At 39.8% G+C, this 26,860-nt stretch overlaps 1 protein-coding gene across 2 annotated transcripts in view; it reads right to left on the reverse strand.

Annotated features, from left to right (window-relative positions):
* CPAP (centrosome assembly and centriole elongation protein) overlaps positions 1-26,860 on the reverse strand; it is a 52,969-nt gene that overhangs the window by 14,571 nt on the left and 11,538 nt on the right. The window contains exons 4-9 of one of the 2 annotated variants that reach the window (XM_090275687.1): positions 25,784-25,895; positions 24,555-24,657; positions 22,826-24,449; positions 20,970-21,102; positions 15,719-15,884; positions 2,492-2,734 (exon numbers count right to left, since the gene is read on the reverse strand). In XM_090275687.1, the coding sequence (XP_090131813.1) occupies positions 2,492-2,734; positions 15,719-15,884; positions 20,970-21,102; positions 22,826-24,449; positions 24,555-24,657; positions 25,784-25,895 (2,381 nt within the window). Of the gene's footprint in view, positions 1-2,491; positions 2,741-15,718; positions 15,885-20,969; positions 21,103-22,825; positions 24,450-24,554; positions 24,658-25,783; positions 25,896-26,860 lie in introns of both variants that reach the window. The other variant, XM_090275686.1, reaches the window with a different exon arrangement.

The following is a 26,860-nucleotide window of genomic DNA, read 5'->3' on the forward strand; positions in this document are numbered from 1 at the left end:
TTGATCCATGTGTTCTATGTCCATCACAACCTTGTAGCCTATGCCCTTTTTAAGCAGGTTAAATTCTTGGGGATCACTGCATACTGTAAACTTCCAAGCCCCTCTCTCCTGTGTTGTATTTCCCCTGAAACATGACTCTCCACCAACCTACATACAAAAAGCCAAATAAGAAAAAAATAATGCAAGCCATTCCCAATGGAAATAACTATCTCTAACCTACATGGCCACCCAATGCAGCCCAGGACTTAGACTACACTTCCCAGTCCCTTGGCTTTCCTCTCTGTCAGACAACTGTTTCACATTCTCCCACGTTCTCCCTTCTCACTCTCAATAGAGGACTGTGCTTCTCACTTCACTGAGAAAAGTTGGAGTGCTAGGAGGGAACTTCCTACCCAGTGGCACCACACATCTAGTCCTGGATCCAGACAGTTTCTGTTATTGAACTCAATTCTCCTTTTCTCCTGCATCATTTTCCTCTGGACTGAACCAATTCTACCAATACACAAATACTTGTTAATCTCCCATCTTAAAAACAAAGACAATTTCCCCTATAGCCGCTACCCCTTCTCTTTACATTTACTGCAAAAGTTTTCCACACAGCTCTAGTATTCTGTCTGAAAGTTCTCCCCATTCCCTCTTATCCTGTAGGGCTTTTATCTTCAACACATCTCTGCTTGGTAAATCCAATGACCAACCTTTAGTCCTCAACTTACTTAGTAGCAGTCTTTGATGCCAATGACCACTCTCCTCAAAGGCCTTTCTCAACTGGCTCTTGGGATACCACACTGCCCTCCTTTCCTTCCTACACCCTGGTTATTTGTTCTCCTCGGCCCCAGCTCCTCACCCTCAGGCTCACTTTTGGCTTCGGTCACCTCTCTCAGCCCAAAGCTTCACCACACATGCTGATGACCCCAGAGGTCAAGCTCCAGCCTGACTTCCCCTGATCCCTACATAACTGCCCAGTGAACATCTCCATGTGATGTCTCCTTGGCATTTCAAACTCACCTTATCTGTACATGAGCTCCTACTGTCCAAGGCCCTGAACAAAATGTGCTGTCTTGTGGAATCTCATAACAAATGGAAAGTCTTATATTAAGCAAAACTACACTAAACTAGGAAGCCAGTCCTGACTCCTTTCTTGCTGTCACACCCCCTATCCAGGTCATCAATAAATCCCATCTACTTCTCAAACCCTCCAGTGTCACTCCCCCAGTCTAAGCCACTATCATCTCTGGTCTGAATCACTGCAACAATCCCCCTGGTGTTTCTGATTGGGCCCATAAGCTCCCCTTCCCCTCACTCTATTCTTAAGTCTACAGTAGGGAAAGTGAGCTTACTAAAATAAAGGATTAGGCCACCACTTCAATCAAAGCCCTGCAAGGACTCCCCACCACACTCAGAGAAAAAGCCCAAGTGCTTACGGAAACTGTTAAGGCCTAATAAAATCTGCACCTGCCACCCTTCATCATATCTCTGATTGTATCCCCTACTATCCTCCCCAGTTACTCTACTCCAGCCTTACAGTAAGTCTTCACTTAACATCCTCAACAGGTTCTGCAATTTTATCAGGTTAATTGATATAAGTAAGAGATAAGTTCCTATAGCATCAATTTTATAACAAAATGACCCTATTCAAAGACCTACTATACCAACCTCTGGCCTTGTTCAGCCTCAGGCCCTCCACACAGACAGCCTCCAGGCCTGGGGCTTCTGTGCCTGCTCTGCTTTTCACCCAGGTTTCAGCCTAACTTAGCCTCTCTTTGGCCTTTATTCAAATGTCACTTTCTCAGTAAGGCCTTCCCTGGCCATCCTACCTATAACTGCAACACCCCAAACAGCTATTCCCCCTTCTTGCTTTTTCTCCTTAGTTTTCATCATATATTTTATTTATCTATATTATTTACAATCTTTCTCCTGCCACTAGAATATTAAGTTTCAAGAGGACAAGGATATTTGCCTGTGTCGTTCACTGCTTTATCCTCAGTGCCTAAAAGCAGTGTCTGGTAAATCACAGTTGTGAAGAGATGAATGAAACACTAATTACTTGATTCAAAAGGGTCACATGATTGTGACTCTCTGCATAATTCCCTTGGCCTGTTTCAGCTCAGATTGTCTGCCTAATATTTATAATAATTCCTTTATAAAAATTATACAAATGAATTTGAGAACTATCTGTATAGCAATGCCCAAAATAATGTTTAATTATGGTAAAATATATCAAACATACCATTTACCATCTTAACCATGTTAAAGCGCTCAGGTCAGTGGCATTAAGTATATTCACACTGTCATGCAACCATGACCACCACCCATTCACAGAACTCTCTTCAACTTACAAAACTGAAACTCTGCCCCCATTAAACACTAACCCTTCATTCTCCCCTCCCCACAACCCTGGGCAACCACCCTTCTACTTTCTGTCTCTGTGAATCTGCCCAAATATTTAACATCTCCCCCTAACTTGACAAAGTCACCTAGTCTCCAAACCTACCACGGACACCTCTTTCCTCATGGCAGTCCCACACTGACCCATCCTGGTACTGCCCTCAGCGGCTTCCACTTTCTTCCAAGCATCAAGTCGGAACCTTTCCATCACTTTTATTTCTTCCCGGAGATCTGTGTTCTCTTTGACCAACATTTCTATCTGGCTTCTAAGACGGCCGTGTGTACTCGACCATTTCACTTCCTTTCTTTTCAAATCTTCTTGTAAGTCTGCTACTTGCTGTTTCAAAGCCTGCCGCTCCCCCCAAAAAAGAATAACAAGAATTAAAATAACGCAACAGAAGAGTATAGCTAGCGTAGCACAAAGAATAGAAGAGGGAAAGCTCAGTCAATCATATTCCAATAATACTGGGATTTTCAGGAAAGGCAACAGCGGGTTCAGGCTGGAGCCTAATTTCATAGCATCAGCAAAATTAATTGCAGGAATCATTGCGAGGAGAAGGCAGACACCACTTAGAAGTTCACTGCAATAACATGACCATGAGGTAATAAAGATCTAAACTAAGATATTAATTGAAATAAAAGAGATAAATGCAGGGTATCTGGTGAAGAAAAAATTAACAGGAATTACTCATTAAATGGAGGAAGAAGAGCTAAGGTAAAGGGAAGAATAAAAGACTCAAAGTCAAAACTACCAGCCCTGAAAACTGATTCTATTGGGAATTTATAAAAAACAAGTTTTAAGAAAATGAGTTATTTTAGATGAACTAAATGACATAACTGAAGAAACTCCTGGAGAGGTCTAGAAGCAATGTGCAACTGTACAAAGAGAATAAAGAACGATGTCAGAACTAAGGAAAGATAGCCACCTGGCTGCAGAGCATATGTAGGTGCGAGTCTGGGGAAGTGACTGGGGGCTGAGAAAGGAGTATAGTCAGAAGCTGGAATCATTCCCCACCACCATTCAAATATGAGACTGAAGACAGTGAGAATCAGACATGGAACTCAAAAAAATGGTTATAAGGAAGCTCAATGAACTCAATAAACTCAAAGAAAACTACAACAAATTCCAGGGGAACTACAAAGAACTCCAAGGAATCTACACGGAACTGACGGAGAACTACACCAGCATAGGAAAGAACATAGAAACTGTCACTAAGAATGAGGAAGAAATGAATAATACAATTTCTGAATTGAAGAACATAGCAGAATCAATCAAAAGCAGGCTAAATGAAGCAGAGGATCAGATCGGGGAGTTAAAGGACAATGTAGAAAAAAATTCCTACACAACACAACAAAACAAAAAAATATTCCAAAAAACTAAAGTGGGTTTAAAAGAATTGCAGGACAATATGAGACAAAACAACATCAGAATCATAGGGATACAAGAAGAAGAGGAGCAAGGGATAGAAAACCTGACTGAAAAAGTAATGACAGAAAATTTTCCAAATTGATGAGAGAAAAAGTGATGCAAGTCCAGAAAGCACAGAAGGTCCCAATGAAGACAAACCCAAAAAGGCCCACTCCAAGGCACATCATAATTAAAATGGCAACATTCAAGACAAAAAGAGAATCCTAAAAGCAGCAAGAGAAAAACAGCAAATAACATACAAGGGAGCTCTGATAAGGCTATCAACTGAGTTCTCAACAGAAACACTACAAGCCAGAAGGGAATGGCAAAAAATATTTCAAGCAATGAAAAACAAAGGCCTACAACCAAGAATACTCTACCCAGCAAGGCTCTCTTTCAAAATCGAAGGTGAAATAAGGAGTTTCCCAAACAAAAGAAGGCTAAAAGAATACATCTCCACCAAACCAGCATTGCAAGACATGCTAAAGGGAATGCTTTAAGAAAAAGAAGAAAAAAAAGAGAGGGAGAGGAACACAGGTACAAAGAGAAATGAATAAATACCTGTCAATAATAACCTTAAATGTAAATGGATTAAATGCTCCAATAAAATACAAAGAGTAGAAGAAATACGAAAACATGACCCACTTATATGCTATCTACAAGAGACACAACTCAAAACGAAAGATTTACACAGACTGAAAGTGAAGGGGTGGAAAAAAGTATTTCAAGTAAATGGACATGAACAAAAAGGAGGGTAGCAATACTTATATCAGACAAAACAGATTTCACAGCAAAGGCCATAAGAAGAGACAAAGAAGGACATCTCATAACCTAAGAGAACAACCCGTCAAGAAAATATAACCCTTGTAAACATATATGCACCCAACATAGGAGCTTCCAAGTATATAAGGGTAATACTAGAAGACTACAAGTAGAATATCAACAGCAACACACTCATAGTAGGGGACTTTAACATCCCATTATCAACAACAGACAGATCTTCAAAGCAAAGAAACACAAAGGATATTGAGGCACTGAACTACACACTACACCATATGGACTTAATTGATATATATATATAGAACTTTTCACCCCAAAGAAGCAAAATATATATTCTTTTCAAATGCACATGGGACATTTTCAAAGACAGACCACATGGTAGGACACAAAACAAGCCTCAACAAATTCAAGAAAACTGAAATTATATCAAGCATCTCCTCAGACCACAATGCCTTGAAACTAGAAATCAACCTCAAGGAAAAAAATCAAACACATTCAAAATCATGGAGAATGAATAACATGATGTTAAATAATGAATGGGTTAACAATGATATCAAGGAAGAAATCAAGAAGATTCTGGAAACAAACGATAATGAGCACACAAGAGCCCAAAACCTATGGGACACAGCAAAAGCAGTCTTTGGAGGAAAGTTCATAGCAATATCGGCCTACCTGAAAAGGACAGAAGAATCTCAAATAAAAAATCTAACCCTACAGCTACAAGAACTAGAACAAAAACAACAAACAAAGCTCAGGGCGAGTAGAAGGAAGGAAGTCATCAAAATCAGAGCAGAATTAAACAACATAGAGACTAAACAAACAATTCAAAAGATCAACAAAAGTAGGAGCTGGTTCTATGAAAAGATAAACAAAACTGACAAGCCTTTAGCCAGGCTCATCAAGAAAAAAGAGAGGAACCAAATAAACACAATTAGAAATGAAAGACGAGAAATCATGACCCATATGACAGAAATACAAAGGATTATAAGAAATTTGTTTCTAGAAGCAAATAAACTTCCAAAACTGAATCAAGAAGAAGTAGAAAGCCTGAACAGACCAATAACAAAGAGTGAAATTGAAACAGTAATCAAAAAACTCCCGGCACACAAAAGCCCTGGACAGGATGGCTTCACAGGTGAATTTTACAAAACATTTAGGGAAGAACTAATGCTAACCATTCTCAAACTATTCTAAAAAATCCGAGAAGAGGGAAGACTCCCAAACTCTATCTATGAAGCCAGTATTACTCTAATTCCAAAACCAGGTCAAGACACAACAAAGAAAGTAAACTACAGGCTATTACAATACACTGATGTACATAGATGCTAAAATCCTCAACAAAATAATGTCAAATATGATCCAGCAACACATTAATAAGATCATATTCCACAATCATAAATAAGTTCAATGAACTTCGAGAGAAAACAGACAACTAAGGAAAATCAAGAAAATGATGCATGAACAAAATGAAAATATCTTAAAAAACAGAACTTCAGGAATTGAAGAATATAATAATTCAATTAAAATATTCACTAGGAGGACTTCTGGCCAAGATGGAGGCATAGACAGACATGCGGCGTCTCCCTCCACAACTAAGAAGGAATACAATTACCTCAAAACTAGAAACAACCATAAGTTCCAGAAAATCAAAGTGCATGGAAGTCCAGCAAACAAAGATATAACCTGCAACCAGGACCACCCTATTCAGCTGCACGTTTACATACTACATAAAACACTTTTAACTTTGAAATAACTGTAGGCTGAGAAAAGGGAATCAAAGTTGCAAAGACACGACCTGAGTTCTGCACGTCCCCTCACAGCGTCCTCTTGTGACAGTAGAGACATTATTTAAGATGGTCGTTTTTATTTTTGTCTCATAATTATTAGGTCTTCATTTCTTTAAGGCTGTTTCTGTGCTGGCTTAGGGGAGGGGCTCTCATGGGTGAAATAATTTTTTTAACCATTTTAATGTAGCTGGTTTTGGCTTTGCACTTTCCTGGGATATTATGACTTTTTAACTGGTTTCTGGAGTTCTCTTAAAGCGTTTTTAGACAGTATATTGTTAAGTTCGTGTCTCTGTGGAAGAACAAAGTGTGGGGCTTCCTATTTTTCTAAAGGATTGGGCTGGCCTGGCAGAGGGTCCCTGGTTTATTCTTTGGGTGTTCTAGAGGGAACAGGCTATGAGGCAGAAGCCTGTCATTCTTCCAAAGTTGTGTAGTTTTTGTATTTTATGCTGTTTTAGTTTGTAACTAGCCCTATAGAAATAAGGTGATTAAAACAGGGGGAAATGATAGCAGGGCCCAGGTGTTAGAGTTTAGCCTTAATTGATAGGCTTAAGTAATTGAAGCTGTGACTGGATAGACTTTCTTTATCACCAAACCTTTGCTTCTGGAATTTTGCCTAGAGGGTGGCGGCAGGCAGCAGGACCCCAAATTGCTTTTCGGTAGCATAACTACTATTGAATCAAGATTAAAGCATTTCCATCTCCCTAAAAATTATCCTGTGTCTTGTTGTATCATCCTTTCCTCTAGCCCCATAGCCCAAGGCAACCAGTGATCTACTTTCTGTCTCTATAATTTTGCATTTTCTAGAACTTCATGTAGACTTTTATGCTTTGCTTCTTTCACTTAGCATAATGCTTTTTGAGATTCATTTGTGTTGTTTTGTGTTTCAGTATTTTGATCTTTTTTATTGCTGTGGATGTCTGTGACGCGATATTCTAGCGTCCGCATCGTTTAGAGCTGCGACTCAGAACATGGCGCGTTCCTAGAAGCCGCTTTCGGCATCAGTGGGCGGCGGCGCGTGGACTTGCAAGCGTGGGGCGCGGGACCAACCGACGCCACTTCGTGTTGGACAGTGGAAGCTGGAGAGCCGGGCTATTCGGACTGAGCCAATTGGTTTCCATGGATCTCAATAGTGCCAGCACTGTTGTTCTTCAAGTCTTAACTCAGGCCACCAGTCAGGATACTGCTGTGTTAAAGTCAGCTGAGGAGCAGTTGAAACAGTGGGAAACACAGCCAGGTTTTTATTCAGTGTTGCTGGTAAGTTGCTTAAAAATAGTTATTATTTTTAATAAAATGAGACACTATTCTATTGTTTTAAAAACCTACTTGTGTTGGTGGTTTACTTAGTGAAACTGATCCAAATGTTTGGCTGCCATTGCACTGCCATTTACTAATTCGAGGCATGGCACTTGAAGGACATTTAAGAGATGTTTATTGTTGGGTGAGTATACCCAAGCAGGGTATTGGTAGTATCTGCTTAGAAGGTTACACTGCCAGTTTTCTATTTTAGCCTGTAAATGCTGCCCTCAAGACTGTAAAGGAGGAAAGAGGAAGGACATCTCTAAAATCAGAGAAGGAAAACTCTGACTCCAAAAAACCTCCGCTGCCTTGCGGCATACCTCTTCAGGGGAAAGGCTAAGGGAGTAAACCCCGACAGAAAATCCGGAGCCGGAGTCCCTAAGGCGGTTTGACATTGTAGTCAACACCGGCAACTCCTGCGGCGCACCTGAAGCCAAGCTGTATTGACTTTGTCTTTCCCTTGGACCCTTCAGCTGCGAAGAGAGGGGGGGTCTGCTGCATGGGCAACAGCAGACCCTCCATATCACCCTGCCCAGGCTCTGTAGCTTCAGTTTCACTTGAGAGGACACTCCAGCGTCATCGCAAGATGTCGACTCAACACGGGAGGAGACAGATACCGGTTATAAGCTCATCCGATTGGCGAAGGAAACGAGCGCCAGGGGTCTCCTCTGACGGTGGGAGAGGTCATCGCACCTCACTGGACAGCTACCATCTCGCCATGGCTCACCTGCCCCACTGGGTGCGTGGGGATCAGAGAGGCGCCTCTCGAAAAGTGGGCCACAAAACACCCGCACCAGTTAATTCCAAGCAAACAACAAGAAAGAAGCCTCCAGCTCTTCGCCTCGCTAGCTGGAACATCAGGACCATGTGCCCCGGACTTACTGCAGACCTACCATGGATCAAGGGTGCCAGGAAAACCGCTGTCATCGATAGGGAACTGGCATGACTAAACATCGACATTGCGGCTCTACAGGAGACCCGATTGGCCGACAACGGAACTATCAGAGAAACCAACTACACCTTCTACTGGCAAGGGAAGTCTCCGGACCAACCAAGACAGCACGGTGTTGGGTTCGCTGTGAAGAACACGCTTGTTAACTCCATAGAGCCACCCACAGGAGGCACAGAGAGATTACTTACCCTCCGATTGTCAACAACTTTCGGCCCAGTCAGCATTCTTAGCGCGTATGCCCCAACCCTCTGCGCCACCACCGAAGAGAAAGAACAGTTCTACCATGCACTGGACGAAGCGTTATCCAAGATTCCCAGAAGTAACGCTCTCTATCTCCTTGGAGACTTCAACGCAAGAGTAGGAGCCGACCACATGGCCTGGCCCACCTGCCTTGGAAACTTTGGGAGAGGAAAGATCAATGAGAATGGTCAGCGACTGCTTGAGCTCTTATGTCACCACGGCCTGTGCGTGACAAACACATTCTTCAAGTGCAAAGAGATCCACCAGGTGTCATGGAGGCACCCCCGCTCCCGCCATTGGCACCAGCTTGACCTCGTCATCACCAGAAGAACGGATATTGGCAGCACCCTCCTCACTCGCAGCTACCACAGTGCAGACTGCGACACGGACCATGCCCTCGTGGTAAGCAAGGTGCGCATAATGCCGAAGAGGTTGCACCACTCCAAGATGAAGGGTCGCCCACGCATCAACACCAGTTGTGCCAGCAACCCAGTTAAGACCCAGCAATTCATCAACAAGATGGAAGATGCACTCGGAGAGGGAGTGGCGGCAGATGACATTATCGAATCCAATTGGCCACGTCTCCGCGACGCCATATACAACTCCGCCATTATTGCTTACGGGAAGAAAGAGCGGAAGAACGCTGACTGGTACGAGGCTCACTGGGAAGAAATGGAACCCGTGATCGAGGCTAAGAGGAAGGCCCTACTGGCTTACAAGGTCACGCCCACTCCCAGTACACTTCAAGCTCTACGGGCTGCCAGGAACAAAGTCCAGAAGACCGCCCGCCACTGTGCCAACACCTATTGGCTAAACCTGTGCAGAAGCATTCAGGAAGCCGCCGATATAGGCAATGCACGAGGAATGTATGAGGGTATCAAGAAGGCAACAGGCCCAATCCCCTCCAAGATCGCCCCCCCTTAAGTCCAAGACAGGTGAGGTCATCACTGACCAGGAACAGCAAATGCGGCGGTGGACCGAGCACTACCTCGAGCTGTACGCAACGAAGAACATCGTAACAGACACTGCTCTTAAAGCCATCCCAGACCTACCAGTCATGGAGGAGCTAGACACCCCACCTACTGCGGCAGAGCTCGGCAAAGCCATCGACCGCCTTGCTTGCGGGAAAGCACCAGGAAGCGACGGAATCCCTCCAGAAATCCTAAAGAGCGGGAAACCAGTCCTGCTACAGCCGCTCCACCATCTACTCTGTCTCTGCTGGAAGGAGGGTTACATCCCCCAGGATATGAGAGACGCCAACATTATCACCATGTACAAGAACAAAGGAGACCGCAGTGACTGCAACAAATACCGGGGCATCTCTCTCCTCAGCGTCGTCGGCAAAGTATTCGCCCGGGTCGCTCTTGCCCGCCTGCAGACCCTTGCTTCCCGCGTCTACCCAGAGTCCCAGTGTGGCTTCAGAGCTGGCCGATCAACAGTGGACATGATCTTCTCCCTACGCCAGCTGCAGGAGAAGTGTCACGAGCAGCATAAACCACTCTACCTCGCCTTTATTGACCTCACGAAGGCGTTTGATCTGGTCAGTCGAAGCAGACTCTTCAGCTTGCTACGGAAGATTGGCTGTCCACCACATCTGCTTGCTGTGGTCATGTCCTTTCACGACAACATGCACAGCACGGTGTCCTACAACGGCGCAACCTCTGAGGCCTTCCCAGTCAGCAGCGGAGTAAAGCAGGGCTGCGTCCTCGCGCCTACGCTGTTCGGAATCTTCTTCTCCATGCTCCTCCAATACGCCTTTAAGGACTGCAGCGAGGGTGTCTTCATTCACACCAGATCCGATGGCAAGCTCTACAACCTGGCCCGTCTACGAGCCAAGACCAAAGTCAAAGAGGTGCTCATCCGTGAGATGCTCTTCGCCGACGACGCAGCTTTGACATCACACTCCGAAGAGGGACTCCAGCAGCTAGTCACTTGCCTTTCCCACGCATGCAAGGAGTTCGGACTAGCCATCAGCCTGACGAAGACGAATGTTATGGCTCAAGGCACGGGGACTCCCCCATGCATCACCATCGACGGATACACCCTGGAGGTTGTCAACGACTTCACTTACCTCGGGTCCACCATCTCGAGCTCTCTGTCAGTCGACTTGGAGGTCAACCGGAGAATCGCCAGGGCAGCCACAGTTATGGCCAGACTGAACCGGCGAGCGTGGAACAATTCCAGCCTCACTGAGAAAACCAGACTGCGCATCTACCAAGCCTGCGTACTCAGCACTCTCCTCTATGGCAGCGAGACGTGGACCACCTACGCAAGGCACGAAAGGAAACTCAACAGCTTCCACATGAGGTGCCTGCGACGCGTCCTGCATGTCGCCTGGCAGGATAAGGTCCCCAACACCGAGGTGCTGAAGCGAGCCAATATGAGCAGTTTGCATGCAGTTCTTAACGAGAGACGCCTCAGGTGGCTCGGCCATGTCAAAAGAATGGATGCAGGCCGTATCCCCAAAGACCTCCTCTACGGCGAGCTAGCAGAAGGCAAGAGGATGACAGGGCGCCCAAAACTGCGGTTCAAAGACATCTGCAAAAAGGACATGACACAATGCTCCATCAATCTCAACACATGGGAAGTTCAAGCAGACGACCGCCTAGCCTGGAGGCTCGCGGTCAGGCAAGGTACATCATGTGCAGAGGCTGTGCGCAACGAGGAGGCGGCCCAGAAAAGATCGAGGCGGAAGCAGCGTCAACAGCAGCAACAACAGCCATCTGCCTTCACCTGTACCAAGTGCGGCAGGGATTGTCACTCCCGAATCGGACTGCACAGCCATTCTCGGCGGTGCAGATAGACTCTCAAGAAGCTACGCCATCGTCTCTCGAGACGGACGGCTGCCGACGACGATTCCACAATCAAGTGGGATTCATCCCAGGGAAGCAAGGATGGTTTAATATTCGCAAATCAATAAATATAATACATCACCTTAACAAAATGAAAGACAAAAATCACATGATCATATCAATTGATGCTGAAAAAGCATTTGATAAAGTACAACACCCATTTATGATGAAAACACTCAGCAAAATGGGAACAAAGGGAGCTTACCTCAACATAATAAAGGCTATATATGAGAAACCTGAAGCTAACATCACACTCAATGGACAAAACTAAAAGCATTCCCCCTCAGATCAGGAAAAAGACAAGGATGTCCACTCTCTCCACTCCTGTTCAACATAGCATTGGAAGTTCTAGCCACAGCAATCAGACAAGAAAAAGAAATAAAAGGCATCCAAGTTGGAAAAGAGGAAGTAAAACTGTCATTATTTACAGATGACATGATAGTGTACACAGAAAACCCTATAGACTCCACCAAAACACTACTTCACCTAATAAGTGAATTTGGCAAAATAGCAGGGTACAAAGTCAATATTCAGAAATCAAAGGCATTTCTGTACACTAATAATATAATGTCAGAGATAGAAAGTAAAAAAATAATCCCATTTACTATAGCAACAAGAAAAATAAACTACTTAGGAATAAACTTAACCAAAGAAATAAAAGACCTATGCTCGGAAAACTACATATCTCTGAAGAAAGAAATTAAGAAAGATACAAATAAATGGAAGCAAATACCATGTTCATGGATGGAAACAATCAACATCATTAAAATGTCCATACTACCCAAAGCAATTTACAGATTCAACGCAATCCTTATTAAAATACCAGTGACATATTTCTCAGACCTAGAACAAATATTTCAAAAATTTATATGGAACCAAAAATGACCCCAAATAGCCACAGCAATCTTGAGACAGAAGCACACAGAAAGAGGAAGCACAATACCTGACATCAAACTATACTACAAGGCTACTGTAATCAAAAGTCTGGTACTGGCATAAGAACAGGCATATAGATCAATGGAACAGAAAAGAGAGCCCAGAAATAAGCCCAGGTCTATATGGTCAACAAAGGGGGCAGGAACATAAAATGGAGTGAGAAGAGCCTCTTCAACAAGTGGTGCTGGGAGAACTGGACAGGGACGTGCGAAAAAATGATACAAGGCCACCAACTTATACCATACACCAGAATAAACTCAAGATGGAGCAAAGACTTAAATGTAAGCCATAACACCATAAAAGTCCTCGAGAAAAACATAGGCTGGAAAATTTCAGATATCCCACACAGCAATATTTTCACTGATACATTTCCTAAGGCAAGGGAAATAAAGGAAAGAATAAACAAATGGGACTACATCAAACTAAAGAGTTTCTGCTCAGCAAAAGAAAACATCAGCAAGATGAAAAGGGAACCCACCATATGGAAAAACATATTTGCCAATGAAACCTCAGACAAGGGATTGATTTCTAAAATATATAATGAACTTACACATCTCATCACCAAGAAGACAAATAGCCCAATTAAAAAATGAGTATAGGACCTGAACATACACTTCTCCAAGGAGGACACACAGAGGGTCCACAGACATATGAAAGAATGCTCAACATCACTAGCCATAAGAGAGATGCAAATAGAAACCACAATGATATATCAATTTACAACAGTCAGAATGGCCATTATCAACAAATCAACAAACAACAAATGCTGGCGAGGATGTGAAGAAATGGGAACCCCAGTGCACTGCTGGTGGGAATGCAGAATGGTGCAGCCACCTTGGAAAACAGTATGAAATTTCCTCAAAAAACTAAAAATGGAACCGCCTTTTGAACAAGAGCTGCCACTGCTAGGACTATACCCAAAGAATCCTGAAACACCAATTCAAAAGAACCTATGCACGCCTATGTTCATAGCAGCAGTATTTACAATAGCGAAGTGCTGGGAACAGCCTAAGTGCCCATCTGTAGACGAGTGGATTAACAAACTGTGGTGCATTTACACAATGGAATACTATGCAGCAGAAGAAAGAAGGAAGTCCTACAGTTTGATAGCACAGATGGAACTAGAAAGAATTATGCTTAGCGAAATAAGCCAGGCAATGAAAGAAAAATACCATATGGTATCACCTAATACAGGAGATTAATGAACAATACAAACAAATGAACAAAATTGAAAAAGGAACAGTAAAACAGTTATTGGGGAAGGAAGAGAGAAGAGGTAAATAGGGGAAGGGTCTAGTAAAGGAACTAGTATAAATAACCCATGGACATGGACAATGGGGTGGGGAATAACGGTGGGTGAAGAGATGGGCCGGGTCGGGGGGAGAAATGGGGGAAAAATGGGACAACTGTAATAGAAAAACAATTAAATTTTTTTTAAAATGTGGAGAGGCTTAGGAACCTCTGGGACAACTTTATATGTGCTAACATCCAAACCATATAGGTGTGCCAGAAGGAGAAGAGAAAAAGCAAGAAATTGAAAGCTTACGTGAAAAAATAATGAAAGAAAATTTCCCAAATTTGGCAAAGGAAATAAACATACAAGTCCAGGAAGCACAGAGAGAGTCCAAAGAAGTTAGACCCAAAGAAGACCACACTAAGACACATCATATTTAAAACGCCAAAGGTTAAAGATAAAGAGAGAATCTTAAAAGCATCAAGAGAAAAAAAGAGAGTTACCTACAAAGAGGTCCCTATAAGATCGTCAGCTGATTTTTAAAAAGAAGCTTTGCAGGCAAGAAGGGACTGGCAAGAAGTATTCAATGTGATGAAAAGCAAGGACCTACAACCAAGACTACTCTATCCAGCAAAAGCTATCATTTAGAATGGAAGGACAGATTAAAGTGCTTCCCAGACAAGGTAAAGCTAAAGGAGTTCATCAGCACCAAGTCCTTAATATATAAAATGTCAAAGGGATTTAGTTAAGAAAAAGAAGATCAAAACTATGAACACTAAAATGACAACAAACTCATAATTATCAACAAATGAATCTAAAAAATAAAACCAAAAGACAACTAAGAAAACCTGAACAGGAACAGAATCATAGGTATGGGGATCATTTGGAGGGTTATCAGCTAGGAGGGGGGAGGGGGAGAAATGGGGAAATGGTGCAGGGATTAAGAAGCACAATTGGTTGGTACAAAATAGACAGGGGGAAGTTAAGAATAATATAGTAAAGGGTGAAGCCAAAGAACTTATATGCACAACCCATGGACATGAACTAAGGGGGGTGGCACAGCTGGAGAAAAGGGGGGTACTGGAACAATTGTAACAACATAATCAATAAAATATACTTTAAAATAATAACATAAAATAAAATATGGACGTGGAAGATGAATTTTCATTTTATGCTGTAAACAAGGGATAGCCATTTAAAATATTTCTCTTGATAAACTGAAGTTTTTTTTGATGAATTCCAATATATCTATTTTTCTCTTATACTTAGTTCTTTGTGTTCTCCTGAAAATCTTTGCATATGCCAATGCTGTGATCATATGCACCTACATTTTTTCTATAGTTCGGCTAGAAATGCATTAGTTCTTTTTAAGTACTACATTCTTCTGAGCATGTCCATTTCTAATTTTGAAATGAATAGGTCTGATAACTTGGCCTATCAGTTTATAAGTTTTAAAATTAAACATCTATTTAATATATGGGCATTAAATTATTATAAAGGAACAAATCTAACAGTATTTGTTATGCGGTAGGTTAAACAAATTAATACAACATTACACCACTGAACTTCCAACTCCTGGCTTATTAATTCACTCATGTCATTATCATAGGTTTTTTTTGTTTTGTTTGCTTTTTTTGGAGGCCTTTAGTAAGAGAATAAATATTTTACTCTTTAAAAGCCAGACTACAAAGATGTTCCTAATGCAATGTCTCACAGAGATAATTTGCTGAGTCAATGCATGATTAATAAATTGATACCCAATGTCTCTTTTACATACTAAATAACTCTAAGATTCTTATGTGTCTGTCATCTTTACTAATTTATATGAGTATATAAGTATTGGTATACCTGTATTTCTTCACGCTCCTTTTTATCTGGAAAAGTTCTTGCAATTGTAGTATACGTTTCAAAAACTTTGCGTTTATTTTGTAGCTTCCTCATTTCTTCCTTCTTAAATTCTTTTATTCGAGCCAATTCTTTTGCTTTCTGTTGTTCAAAGTCTGCAATTTCTTTCCTAAAATGACCAAACCACATTATGTAAGGGGATTATTTAAATAATCTAAGAGGACCATCTCAATATAATAATCTATATGTGGCACTAAAATGTAACACCAGTGAAGGCCTAGAAATGAGGAGCTGCTAGTATGAGTTAATCCATCCTCAATCCAAAGCATTGAAATAATAGCCAATTAACTCAATAAAGCAACCCTTCAACAAGCATCCACTGGGCACCTACTATACATCAAACAGTACACTGAAGGAACAACAGTGAAAAAACTAAACATCCTTACTCCCATGAAGCTTCTCTAATGGGAAACAGGCAATAATAGAAAAAAATAAGTAAAATATATGGAATATTATAAGTATTAAGGAAGAAAATAAGCAAGGAATGACATTTGAGAATATCAGGATAGGAGATTTAAATTATGAATGGGGTCATCTTGCTGAGATAATATTTGAAGTAAAACCTGAAAAAAATGAGAGAACAGCCATGAGTGGTACAAAACAGTTCAGGCAGAGGGAGCGCCCCATGCAAAAACCCTGAAGTAGACATGCCTGATGTGCTCAAAGAACAGCCAAGTAGCCAATGTGGCTAACACAGTAAACAAGAGATGAAAAGAAGACCAGATTAACTAGCTAAGGAGAATGATGATCACAGGGATTGTCATAACCCAGGTTCATTCTTCATGCTATGTTAAGAGCACAGAGAGCGTGACATCAGCAAGGTGGAAGAATATGGGATCCCTGGTTTACATCCCCCTCCATAAACAACCATCTGACAGCCATCCATGAAGTGCTTTTGTGGAAGCTCTGGGATTCAGGTAGGATGTCAGGAAACCCTGGTGAAACCATAATATCAAGGACAGCCACTTCGAGAAGGCAGGCCCATACCCCAGCAGCAAACTTACTGAACATGGTCCAGGCTGCAGAATGAAAACAGCCTATGCCTCCCTATGGACTCAGCCCCAGCTCCATCCACCAGAGGACTCAGGAAGAGCCACACCATTCTGTGCCCCTGATAACAGGCCCACAGACCTCAGTAACAACTATAGATCCTGAAACAGCCCTGTGACCAGGTTCCAGCCTGCTATACTGTGGTACTGAAGACAGTGCTGCCCATCCAACAGGAAGACACCCAGAAAATAGTGAAGGCCACACTTAACCCTACCCATGGAAACCGATCCCCTTGCCAACAGATGCAACAGTGGACCCAGAAGTAGCCCCATGACCTGTGACCTAGCTCCAGCCTTGCTTGACCATGGACTCAAAAGCAGTCCTGTCCAACCAGGGGTCTAGCAGGAACCATGTCCACTGGCACCCCTGGTAACAGGCCTGCCAACCATGGACCCACTGAGGACCCAGAAGCAGCCACATGACCTGACTACAATCCCACTCAACTATGATCCTGGAGGCAACCTCATCAGTCCAGGGACCCAGCAGGAGAGGGTAAAGACCTGCCAAAACCAATCTGTAAAAACAGGAAGAGGTTATTAACTCTTTCATATGCAAAGACATCTACACAAGGCTACAGAGACCATGAAGAATCAGGAAAACATGACACCACCAAAAGAAGCTAATAAAGCTCCAATAACCGATCCCAAAGAAATGGAGATCTACAAATTGCTTGACAAATAATTTTAAATAAGTGTTTTAATGAAGCTCAGCAAGGTACAACAGAACACAGATGAAACCCAACAAAATCGAGAAAACAATATGTGGAAAAAAATGAGAAGTTCAACAAAGAAAAATCATAAAAAGAACCAAACAAAATTTCTTGAGCTGAAAATACAATGGATGAAGTTAAAAAAAAAAAAAAAAAGGAACAAACCTTCAACAGCACTCATTCAAGCAGAAGTAAGAATCTGTGAACTAGAAGACACATAACTTTAAAAGCCTCCAGGATTTATGGAACACCAAAGAATCAACCAGCATACACACTGTATGTCTCAGAAGGAAAAAGAAACACACACACACAAAATTGACAAACCCTTAGCTAGATAAAAAAAGAGATATTCAAATATCATAAATGAAAGAGGAGATATTACAACAGATGCCTCAGAAATGAAAAAAAAAATCATATTAACAACTATAATCCAAAAAAAGGATAACCTAAAAGAAATGGATTTCTAGAAACATACAACCTACCAAACTGAATCTAGAAGAAACAGAAAGCCTAAACAGACCAATAACAAATCAATTGAATTAGTAAAAATCTCCAGACAAAAAAGTCCAGGACCAGATGATTTCACAGGTAAATTCTACCAGACAATCAAAGAATTATAACAGTTCTTCTTAAACTCTTCCAAAAAAGGGAAAAGGAACACTTCCAAACTCATTTTATGAAGCTAGCATCATTATTACCAAAGCCAAAAACACCATAAGAAAACTAAAGGACAATACCTCTGATGAACATAGATGTAAAAATCCTCAGTGAAACACTAGGAAACCAACTTCTGGCCAAGATGGAGGCCTAGATAGAAACACTGCATCTCCCTCCACAACTAAGAAGGAACACAACTACCTCAAAACTGGGGACAACCAGATGTTCCAGAAAATCGAACTGCATGGAAGTCCAAAAAACAAATATATAAAGAAGAGATACTCATCCAGACAGGCAGGAGGGGCAGAGCCAGGAGGAGAGGATGCAGTGTGTAGGCCACGGCAGTGACTGCAGCAGTGACAGTAGTTCCAGCAGTGGAAAAAATGAAGCCTCATTGCTTCTGACTGTGAAAACCATTGGGGGTTGGGGTGGAGGAAGAAACTGCCAGTCTCTCAGCAGAATCCGCTTGTTTAGAGGGCCCCAACGGTCCTGGAAGGTCCACAGAACCCACTCACTCTGGGAACCACAACCAGGGTAACAGCTAGAGAGGCACCAGTCCCATACAGGAAGCAGAGAAGTGCCTGGAAAAGGAGCGAGTGCAGAGCAAGTGGCATTGTTCCCACTCAGTCCCCTCCACATACAGCACCACAACATGATAAAATGGGTCACCCCATACTGATGAATACCTAAGGCTTTGCCCCTTACAATGTAATAGGTACAACTGCTCCATCTGAGACATAGAGGCAAACACAGGAGCCTGTAAAATTGAGGAGACAGAGAAGTATGGCCCAAAAGAGGGAACAGATAAAGGTTCCAGTAGGAGAACTAAGCAACAAGGAGATAGCCAACCTAACAGATGCAGAGTTCAAAACACTGCTGATAAAGATGCTCACAGACTTGACAGATAGGCTTGAGTACAGCAAACGCATAAGGAAAGAAGTAGAGGCTATGCTAAGTGAAACGAAGGAAAATCCACACAAAACCAATGGTAAAGGGAAGGAAACTGGGGTTCAAAGTAACGATTTGGAACATAAGAAATAAACAGTCAATCAGTACAGAATGAAGAAACAAGAATTCAAAAAACCAAGGAGAGGTTTAGGAACCTCTGGGACAAATTTAAACATTCCAACATCCAAATCATAGGGGTGGCAGAAGAAGAGAAAGAGCAAAAAATTGAAAATTATGTGAAAACTTCCCAAATTTGGTGAAGGAAATAGACATACAAATCCAGGAAGCACAGAGAGCCCAAAACAACTTGGTCCCAAAGAAGACCACACAAAAATACATCATAATTAAAATGCCAAAGGTTAAAGATAAACAGAGAATCTTAAAAGCATCAAGAGAAAAAAAGAGAGTTACCTACAAAGGAGTTCCCATAAGACTGTCAGCTGATTTCCCAAAAGAAATCTTGCAGGCAAGAAGGTACTGGCAAGAAGCATTCAAAGTGATGAAAAGCAAGGCCCTACAACCTAGACTACTCTATCCAGCAAAGCTATCATTTAGAATGGAAGGGCAGATGAAGTGCTTCCCAGACAAGGTAAAGCTGAAGGAGTTCATCAGCACCAAGCCCTTATTATATGAAATGTTAAAGGGACTTGTTTAAGAAAAAGAAGATCAAAACTATGAACATTAAAATGACAACAAACTATCAACAACAGAGCCTAAAAAAATAAAAACAAAAACAAACTAAGCAAACAACCATAATAGGAACAGAATCGTAAGTATGGGAATCATTTGGAGGGTAATCAGCTGGGAGGGAGAAGGGGGAGAAATGGGGAAATAATGTAAGAATTAAGAAGCATAATTGGGTGGTACAAAATAGACAGGGGAAGTTAAGAATTATATAGGAAAGGGTGAAGCCAAAGAACTTATATGTACAACCCATGGACATGAACTAAGGAAGGTGGGATTGCTGGAGGGAGGCGGAGTACTGGGCAGAGAGAAGCAAGGGAAAAGAAATTGGGACAACTGTTACAGCATAATCAATAAAATATACTTTTTTAAAAATAAGGAAATACTAGGAAACCAAATTCAACAGCACATTAAAAGAATTATACAGGATGGCCAAATGGGATGCATCCCTCAAATGCAAGGTTGGTTCAACATATGATCCAGCAATTCTACCCTGGGTACATATCCAAGAGAATTATAAAAGCAGAAACGTGAACAGATATTTGTACACCAATGATAATGGTATTATTTACAATAACCAAAACTCAAATGTCCAGCTGCTAGCCAAGGAATGCTAAGAGTTGCCAAAAACCACTAGAAGATAGGAGAAAAAGCATGGCTCTGCTGACACCTTGACTTTGAACTTCCCAGCTGTCAGAACCATGAGAAAATAAATTCCTGCTGGTTTAAGCCATCTAGTTTGTATGTACTTTGTTATAGCAACCCAAGGAAATTAATACACTGGCCAATGTAATACCTGAATTCATAACTCCAAACTGCCTTTCAAATTTCAATTTATAATCTCATCACCAAGAGAATTCCTCTTTTAATACATCTTTGACCACAATGGGTTATTTTATTTAGTTAAAAAATTCATATACCCATGTACATGGACAACGGGGTGGGGAACTGACTGTGGGAAAAGAATTGGGAGGGGTGGGCAGAGAGCAAAAGGGGAAAATGGAACAATTGTAATAGAAAAACAATAAAAATTTTTTAAAAATTCATACACGGTACAGATCTCATTTCAATTTACATTGCTGAATTGACAAAAATTGTTTACAGTATTCTAGATATGATTTTAAACATACTAACTGAATCACTTACCTCAGTTTTTCTAAGGAACTTTCTCGTTCAATACGAAGTTTGGCTAAACATATGTTCTCAGCTTTAAATTTTTCTATTTCCGTTTCCAATTCAATAACTTTCTCTCTCAAAACTTCAGATCGAGCACTGTCACCTATAAAATAGCTCATAAATATTGAACTTCACAAGAGGTTCTCAGCAGCAAAAACACTAGCTAGCTATTAACACTAAGAACCAAAAATATGGTAAATACCCCATTAAAATGCATTAGAAATAATGTTTCTAATAACTAAATTTTAGAATAATTTTATTGGCCTATCCTTCCAGATGAAACCACTCTAAATTTAAGAAAGAATCAAATTATTCTACCTCAAAGAGTTTCAATCTGACAATTAATTAACATTATATATATTTTAAAAAATTCAAAAAAAATTTTAAGCCAGGATATAAAAATAGCTTAGGAATATGGGTAAGTCATAAGATATATATCATTGATACCAAAAAGCAAAGTTTACCCCTTGCCAATCAAAAATATACAAATTAAGACTTTTTCTAATGTCAAGCTACAATTTAAGAGTAAAATAGCTAATGCTTTTGTCCTTCAATTACCCTTTGGAAACTAAACCTGATTTATATTACAAGGCTAATATACACATATTTACTCTTTGACCCTACTTCTAAAAATCTAGTCAAAGAACTTATAAAATCTTACAAACAGTTTTGCACAAAAATATGCATTGTAATGGCATTCATATTAGTCAAAAACAATCTGTCCAACGTTAAGAAAATTACTGAATAAAATTATGCTACATTCATATAATTCTACGCAACCATTTTTGAAGTCCCCAGTGTTAATGATATGGCCAACACATGGTATATACCAGTCAAAAAGGATAAAGCAAGTTATAATATATGTCACTATGATATTAAAATACATAGGAAAAATGACTGAAAGAAAATATCCCAGAACAATATCATAGTTACCTCTGGGTAGTTCAGTTATAAACATTTTTGCTTCTATACTTCTTAAACTTCCAAACTTTCTGCAAAAAGTACTACTTTAAAATTCAGAGTATTTTTTAAATAGCTTGCTATAATTTATATTTTAAAGCTTTGCAAGACATTCAGAGTTTATACTATAACATGATATAAAAGAAGAGTTTTCCAATATAAGTTTAAAAAGTCCATCACAGCAACTGAATACTATACAGCCATTAAATGGAACAAGGCAGATGTATGTGTTAAAACAATCTTCAAAATATATTATAAGCAAGATGCAGAATGGTAGAGAAAAGGCATGTTTTCATTTGTATAGAAAGACAATTACATACTCAGACATATACTTTCATGTGCATGGAATGTATATACATATGCAAATGAAATGGGAATGCTGGTATCTTTAAGAAAGGGGACCAGGAGCCCAGGTCTCAGGGAAGAAAGAAACTTGGATTATACTGTATTTCTTCTTGGTCATATTTAAGAAGTCAATGCATGAAGTAGATAAAAAAAAAAAAAAAAAAAAAGTAAAAATACAGTAATCAAAAAAAGTGTGTACACACAAAGTTTACTCCACAGTAACACAAACCATAAATTGGGTACTACCTGGTTGTAAAGGAAAGTTAAATGTTATCTCATTTTATAATAAGGCAATTACTTTTAAAGCCTTAAGAATAAGGCTGGCTTAAATTTGAAAAATCTGAAATCATAATTCCTCCAAATCTCTTATACTAGTCACTGTGACATTATTTAGACCCACAAAACAGATTTTAACATAGCAACCAGAAAAGTTAGGATTTTAAGTGTTTTGACAACACACTGATAAAATAAATGTTAAATCTGTAACCATCTGTTACAGATTTTATAATGCTCTGACTTACCAGCAGGTTGGTCTTGAATGTTTAACTTGGGTTCATCTCCTAAGTGTGAATCTGATTTTGATTTTGGTTTTGGTTTCAACAAAGGGAAGAATTTCATCATAAGATCCGAAGCAGTAGGAGGACTTGTGCCTCTGTTGGATTGGCTCAAGTCTTCCTTCTTGACTGGAGCAGTCTTCCTTTTAATTGTTTTGTCCAGTACACATATTTCACTCATATTAGGATAGGTCTGGGGAGTTCCATAAATGGCTTTATTCCCAAGAATAACATCATGTTTAAAAGAGTTCTCTTCAAGATCAGTCCAAGTCCTTTCATCATCAAAGTCAATTTTACTCATACTTAAAGATGAGGAGGGTCTTCTTGAGGACTCAGAACCTTTATTTTTCAAGCTTTCTGTTATGATAGACTCATCACTACTATAATCTTTATCAGACAAATCTAAATCGACGTCTCTTTTTTTATTCTCTTGAGTCCCGGTGTTCCTTAAAGGTCCCTTACCATCACAGACTTGTGGACTATCTTCTTTGCTGCTCAAACCCCTTTTGTTACCCTCAGGTGATGGTTTTGTGTTAACGCCCAGTTGCTCCTCAGAGTTAGTGCTACTGTCACTGTTCATTACATTATCACTCGCATTCCGCCCCATCTGATTTTCAGAAGTGCTCATTTGGAACGATTTTTCACTGACTTTACAAGATGGCCCTCCCAATCCATCAGTTAAGGATAGTGAATTAAGTTGTTTGGGTGCAACCTCACACTTACCCTCATTTTCACGTTTAATATGGTCTGGACGCTCATTTTGGTTACACTGACTAATGGGACCCAGTATCGTCATCTTTTGCTGCTGCACAGCTTTGACAGGGGTAGAAGACAGCCGGTGACCTTTACAGATCTGTTGGTCCCTATCTAATATCTTCAATACAAATGAGGAATTGCTAGAAAATGATATTTCATCAGCAGCTTGTTCTAAAAACAAAAATTCATCTAATTCCAAATTTTCCTTTTCCTTTTCTTGTTCCCAATTCTCTAACTTTTTTTGAATAGAAACGTCAAGAGAAGACTCTGACTCTCTCAAGATCTCAGTTATTAGGCTTTTAGAAGCCATGCAGCCTTCCAGCCCTATCGGAAGGGGAAGTGTGTCTTTATCTTGTGTGTTATTCCAGACTTTGCAACCAATATCACAAGGTTTTGTACATTTGGGTACATTTTCACTATTATTAGAAACTACTTTTTTTTCTAATTTGATCTGGTCTCTAAATTGACCACCACATTTCTTCTCTGCCAGTATTTTCAATCTTGATGGAAAGAAACCTTCCAAATTATTACTCTTAAGCACTTCTGGCTTCTCAGTGAGTGTGACATAACCACTCTTGGTTCTAGCTTTGTTCTTTTTAGCAAGAGGGTTCTCTGTACATAGTTCTTTATTAATAAGAGCGGTTTTCCGTTGGAATTGTTGTCTTTCTACTTTACACACAAGTTGGTCCTCTGAAATGCTCTGATTAGTCATTAGTTTACTGCCCCTCCCTTTCTGAAGCTTAGATTTAGCATTAGTGAATCTAGCTAAACCTTCTCCACATTTTAAGAATGGTTGTTTTGGTTTTGCTTTGATGAGCAATGATCCTTCTGCTTCCTATAACAAAAAACAATATTTGAATTAATGCTGGTATATTCAAAGCTAATTATAAACAAATCTCTACAGTATTAGATAATTTAATCAAATAGTGGCAATGCTAACCCTTAGCTGTTTCTGTTTGAATTCTTGTTCTTCCAACCGAATTTGTTCTTCCAAGTAGTCTTCAAATGTCTGTTTCCTTTCTCTAATAGCAGCTTTAATAGGCCTAATCATAAAAAAAGTTACTTAACATGCAAATCATGATGCAGTGAATATTTCACACTTAGTGTGCTTGATACAGACACTCCCAACTACATTGAAAACTAACCTTTTCCAAAGCTACAACCCCCTCTCTGGAATTTTAATGAAAGCTACAATCCCACTCCAACTCCCAAAATACAGAAATATACAATACTCTACATGATTTGAAAAACAATCCTTCTGAAGTCCATCTGTCAACCTTAGATTAATTTTTAAAGTAGCATGTTCATTATGTAAATTTAAAATGTACTTAAAAAATACACACATACACATTCTTTAATTTTAAAAGATCCCTAACAATGTAAATAGAGCAGCAATCAAAAAAGTCATTTGTCCATTAATAACATATATTAAACTATTTCAAATATTTAAGAAAATAATAAGCAATCTCAATATTCATATTTTATCTTTGTTAAAATTTTTATTTTTTATTATTATTCTTTAATCCTCACCCGAGGACATATGCTTATTGATTTTAGAGGGGGGAAGGGAGGGTTGGAGAGAGGGAGAGAAACACTGATGTGAGAGAGATACATGGATATGAGAGAGAAACATTCGATAGGCTATCTCCCACACACACCCTGACCAGGGATCAAAACCACAACCTAGGCATATGCTCTCACCAGGAATCAAACCTGCAACCTATTGGTGTATGGGAGGATGCTCCAACTAACTGAGCCACATAGCCAGGGCTTTGTCATAACATTTTTAAATTCTATAACCGGACTTACACAATTTGAATTTATAAGTGACACCAAATGTAAGACTCTAATATTTAATTTGTTTTTCTCTTCTCCAAAATAAGATTTACCTAACTATTCGAGATTAATTTTATCCAGATATTTCTATTAGTTGAAAAAACTTTGCTCAGTTCTTCCAATACAATGTCAAGCCACTTAAACTGATATAGCTCTCCAAACTCTTTCTGTTGCTGACAGTATGTGTTAAGTTGTATCTTCAACCTTATACATAAAAGCATCTTCAAGCAAAAACAAAAGAAGTATGGATCTTTCAAACAAAGTGCTCAATAATAAGGGCTGGCTATGATATTCAATTATCACATTTCTTATTCCTTGTAACATGGATGATACCTTTCTTCAATATTAACCACTTCTGAGGAATCACCAATTTTTTTTAAGTTCACATCGTTCCCTTCCTGAATCTCTTCTGTCATATTCTCCCAACAGGGTAAAATACCTTCACCTAGAATAAAAATTAGGAACAATTTAGTTCAAAAGAAGCAGATTGAAGTCTTAAAACCTGAGAATTTTACAAGTTAATAAGCTAAAAAAAAATAGTTAAAAGTAAGGCATACCAAAGATTTCACAACTCTCAAGATTTCATTACTATGATAAAGAAAAATTACAGAACTCTAAATAAAACACAATATTCTTCAAAACATTAACATTACGCAAAAAAAGTGTGAGCTTTTCTAAATTAAAGAAAAAAACTAAAGCGTTAAAACAACTGAATGTAATACATGATTGAATTCTGGTTTTTTTTAAAAAACTTTTAAAGACATTTTGGGATTACAGAGAATTCTAAAGTGGATTTGAATATTAAAGAATTACTGTTAATGTCCCTAGGAATAATAACAGTATCATGGTTATACAGAAGAATGTCCTAATTTTTACTTGATGCATGATGAAATATTTAAAATGATATAACATAATGTTTTCATATTACTTGCAATGAAATGACTCGGCAAAGCATACACACACACACACACACACAAATAAATACAAAGTAAATATGGCAAAATATTAACTGTGAAATCTAGGAGGTGGTATACTGGTAATCATGGCAGTGGTCTTTCAAGTATTATAGATATTTGAAATTTTCCAAAACAAAACGTTAGGCAGTGTATTATTTCTAAAAAATAAGAGAAAAAGACATTTGACAATTCCATACCAGGAATTACTCTAAGTTAGGAATAAGACATTATGCATAATTTTAAGTAGTAAGCATAGACACTTCTCGTCATATTATTTATATTTTTCTATAACTTAATTCAAAAGAAATTTTTCTTGAAAACTGGAAATTAAAATAAAATTTAAAGTGCTAGCCCTGGCTGGTGTGGCTCAGTGAATTGAGCACTGGTCTACAAACCAAAGGGTCGCTGGTTCAGTTCCCAGTTAGGGCCCATGCTCAGGTCGCGGGCCAGGTCC

The sequence above is a fragment of the Furipterus horrens genome, unplaced genomic scaffold, assembly GCF_987537825.1.
Source record: "Furipterus horrens unplaced genomic scaffold, mFurHor1.1.pri manual_scaffold_4, whole genome shotgun sequence".
In the NCBI taxonomy this organism is placed as follows: domain Eukaryota; kingdom Metazoa; phylum Chordata; class Mammalia; order Chiroptera; family Furipteridae; genus Furipterus; species Furipterus horrens.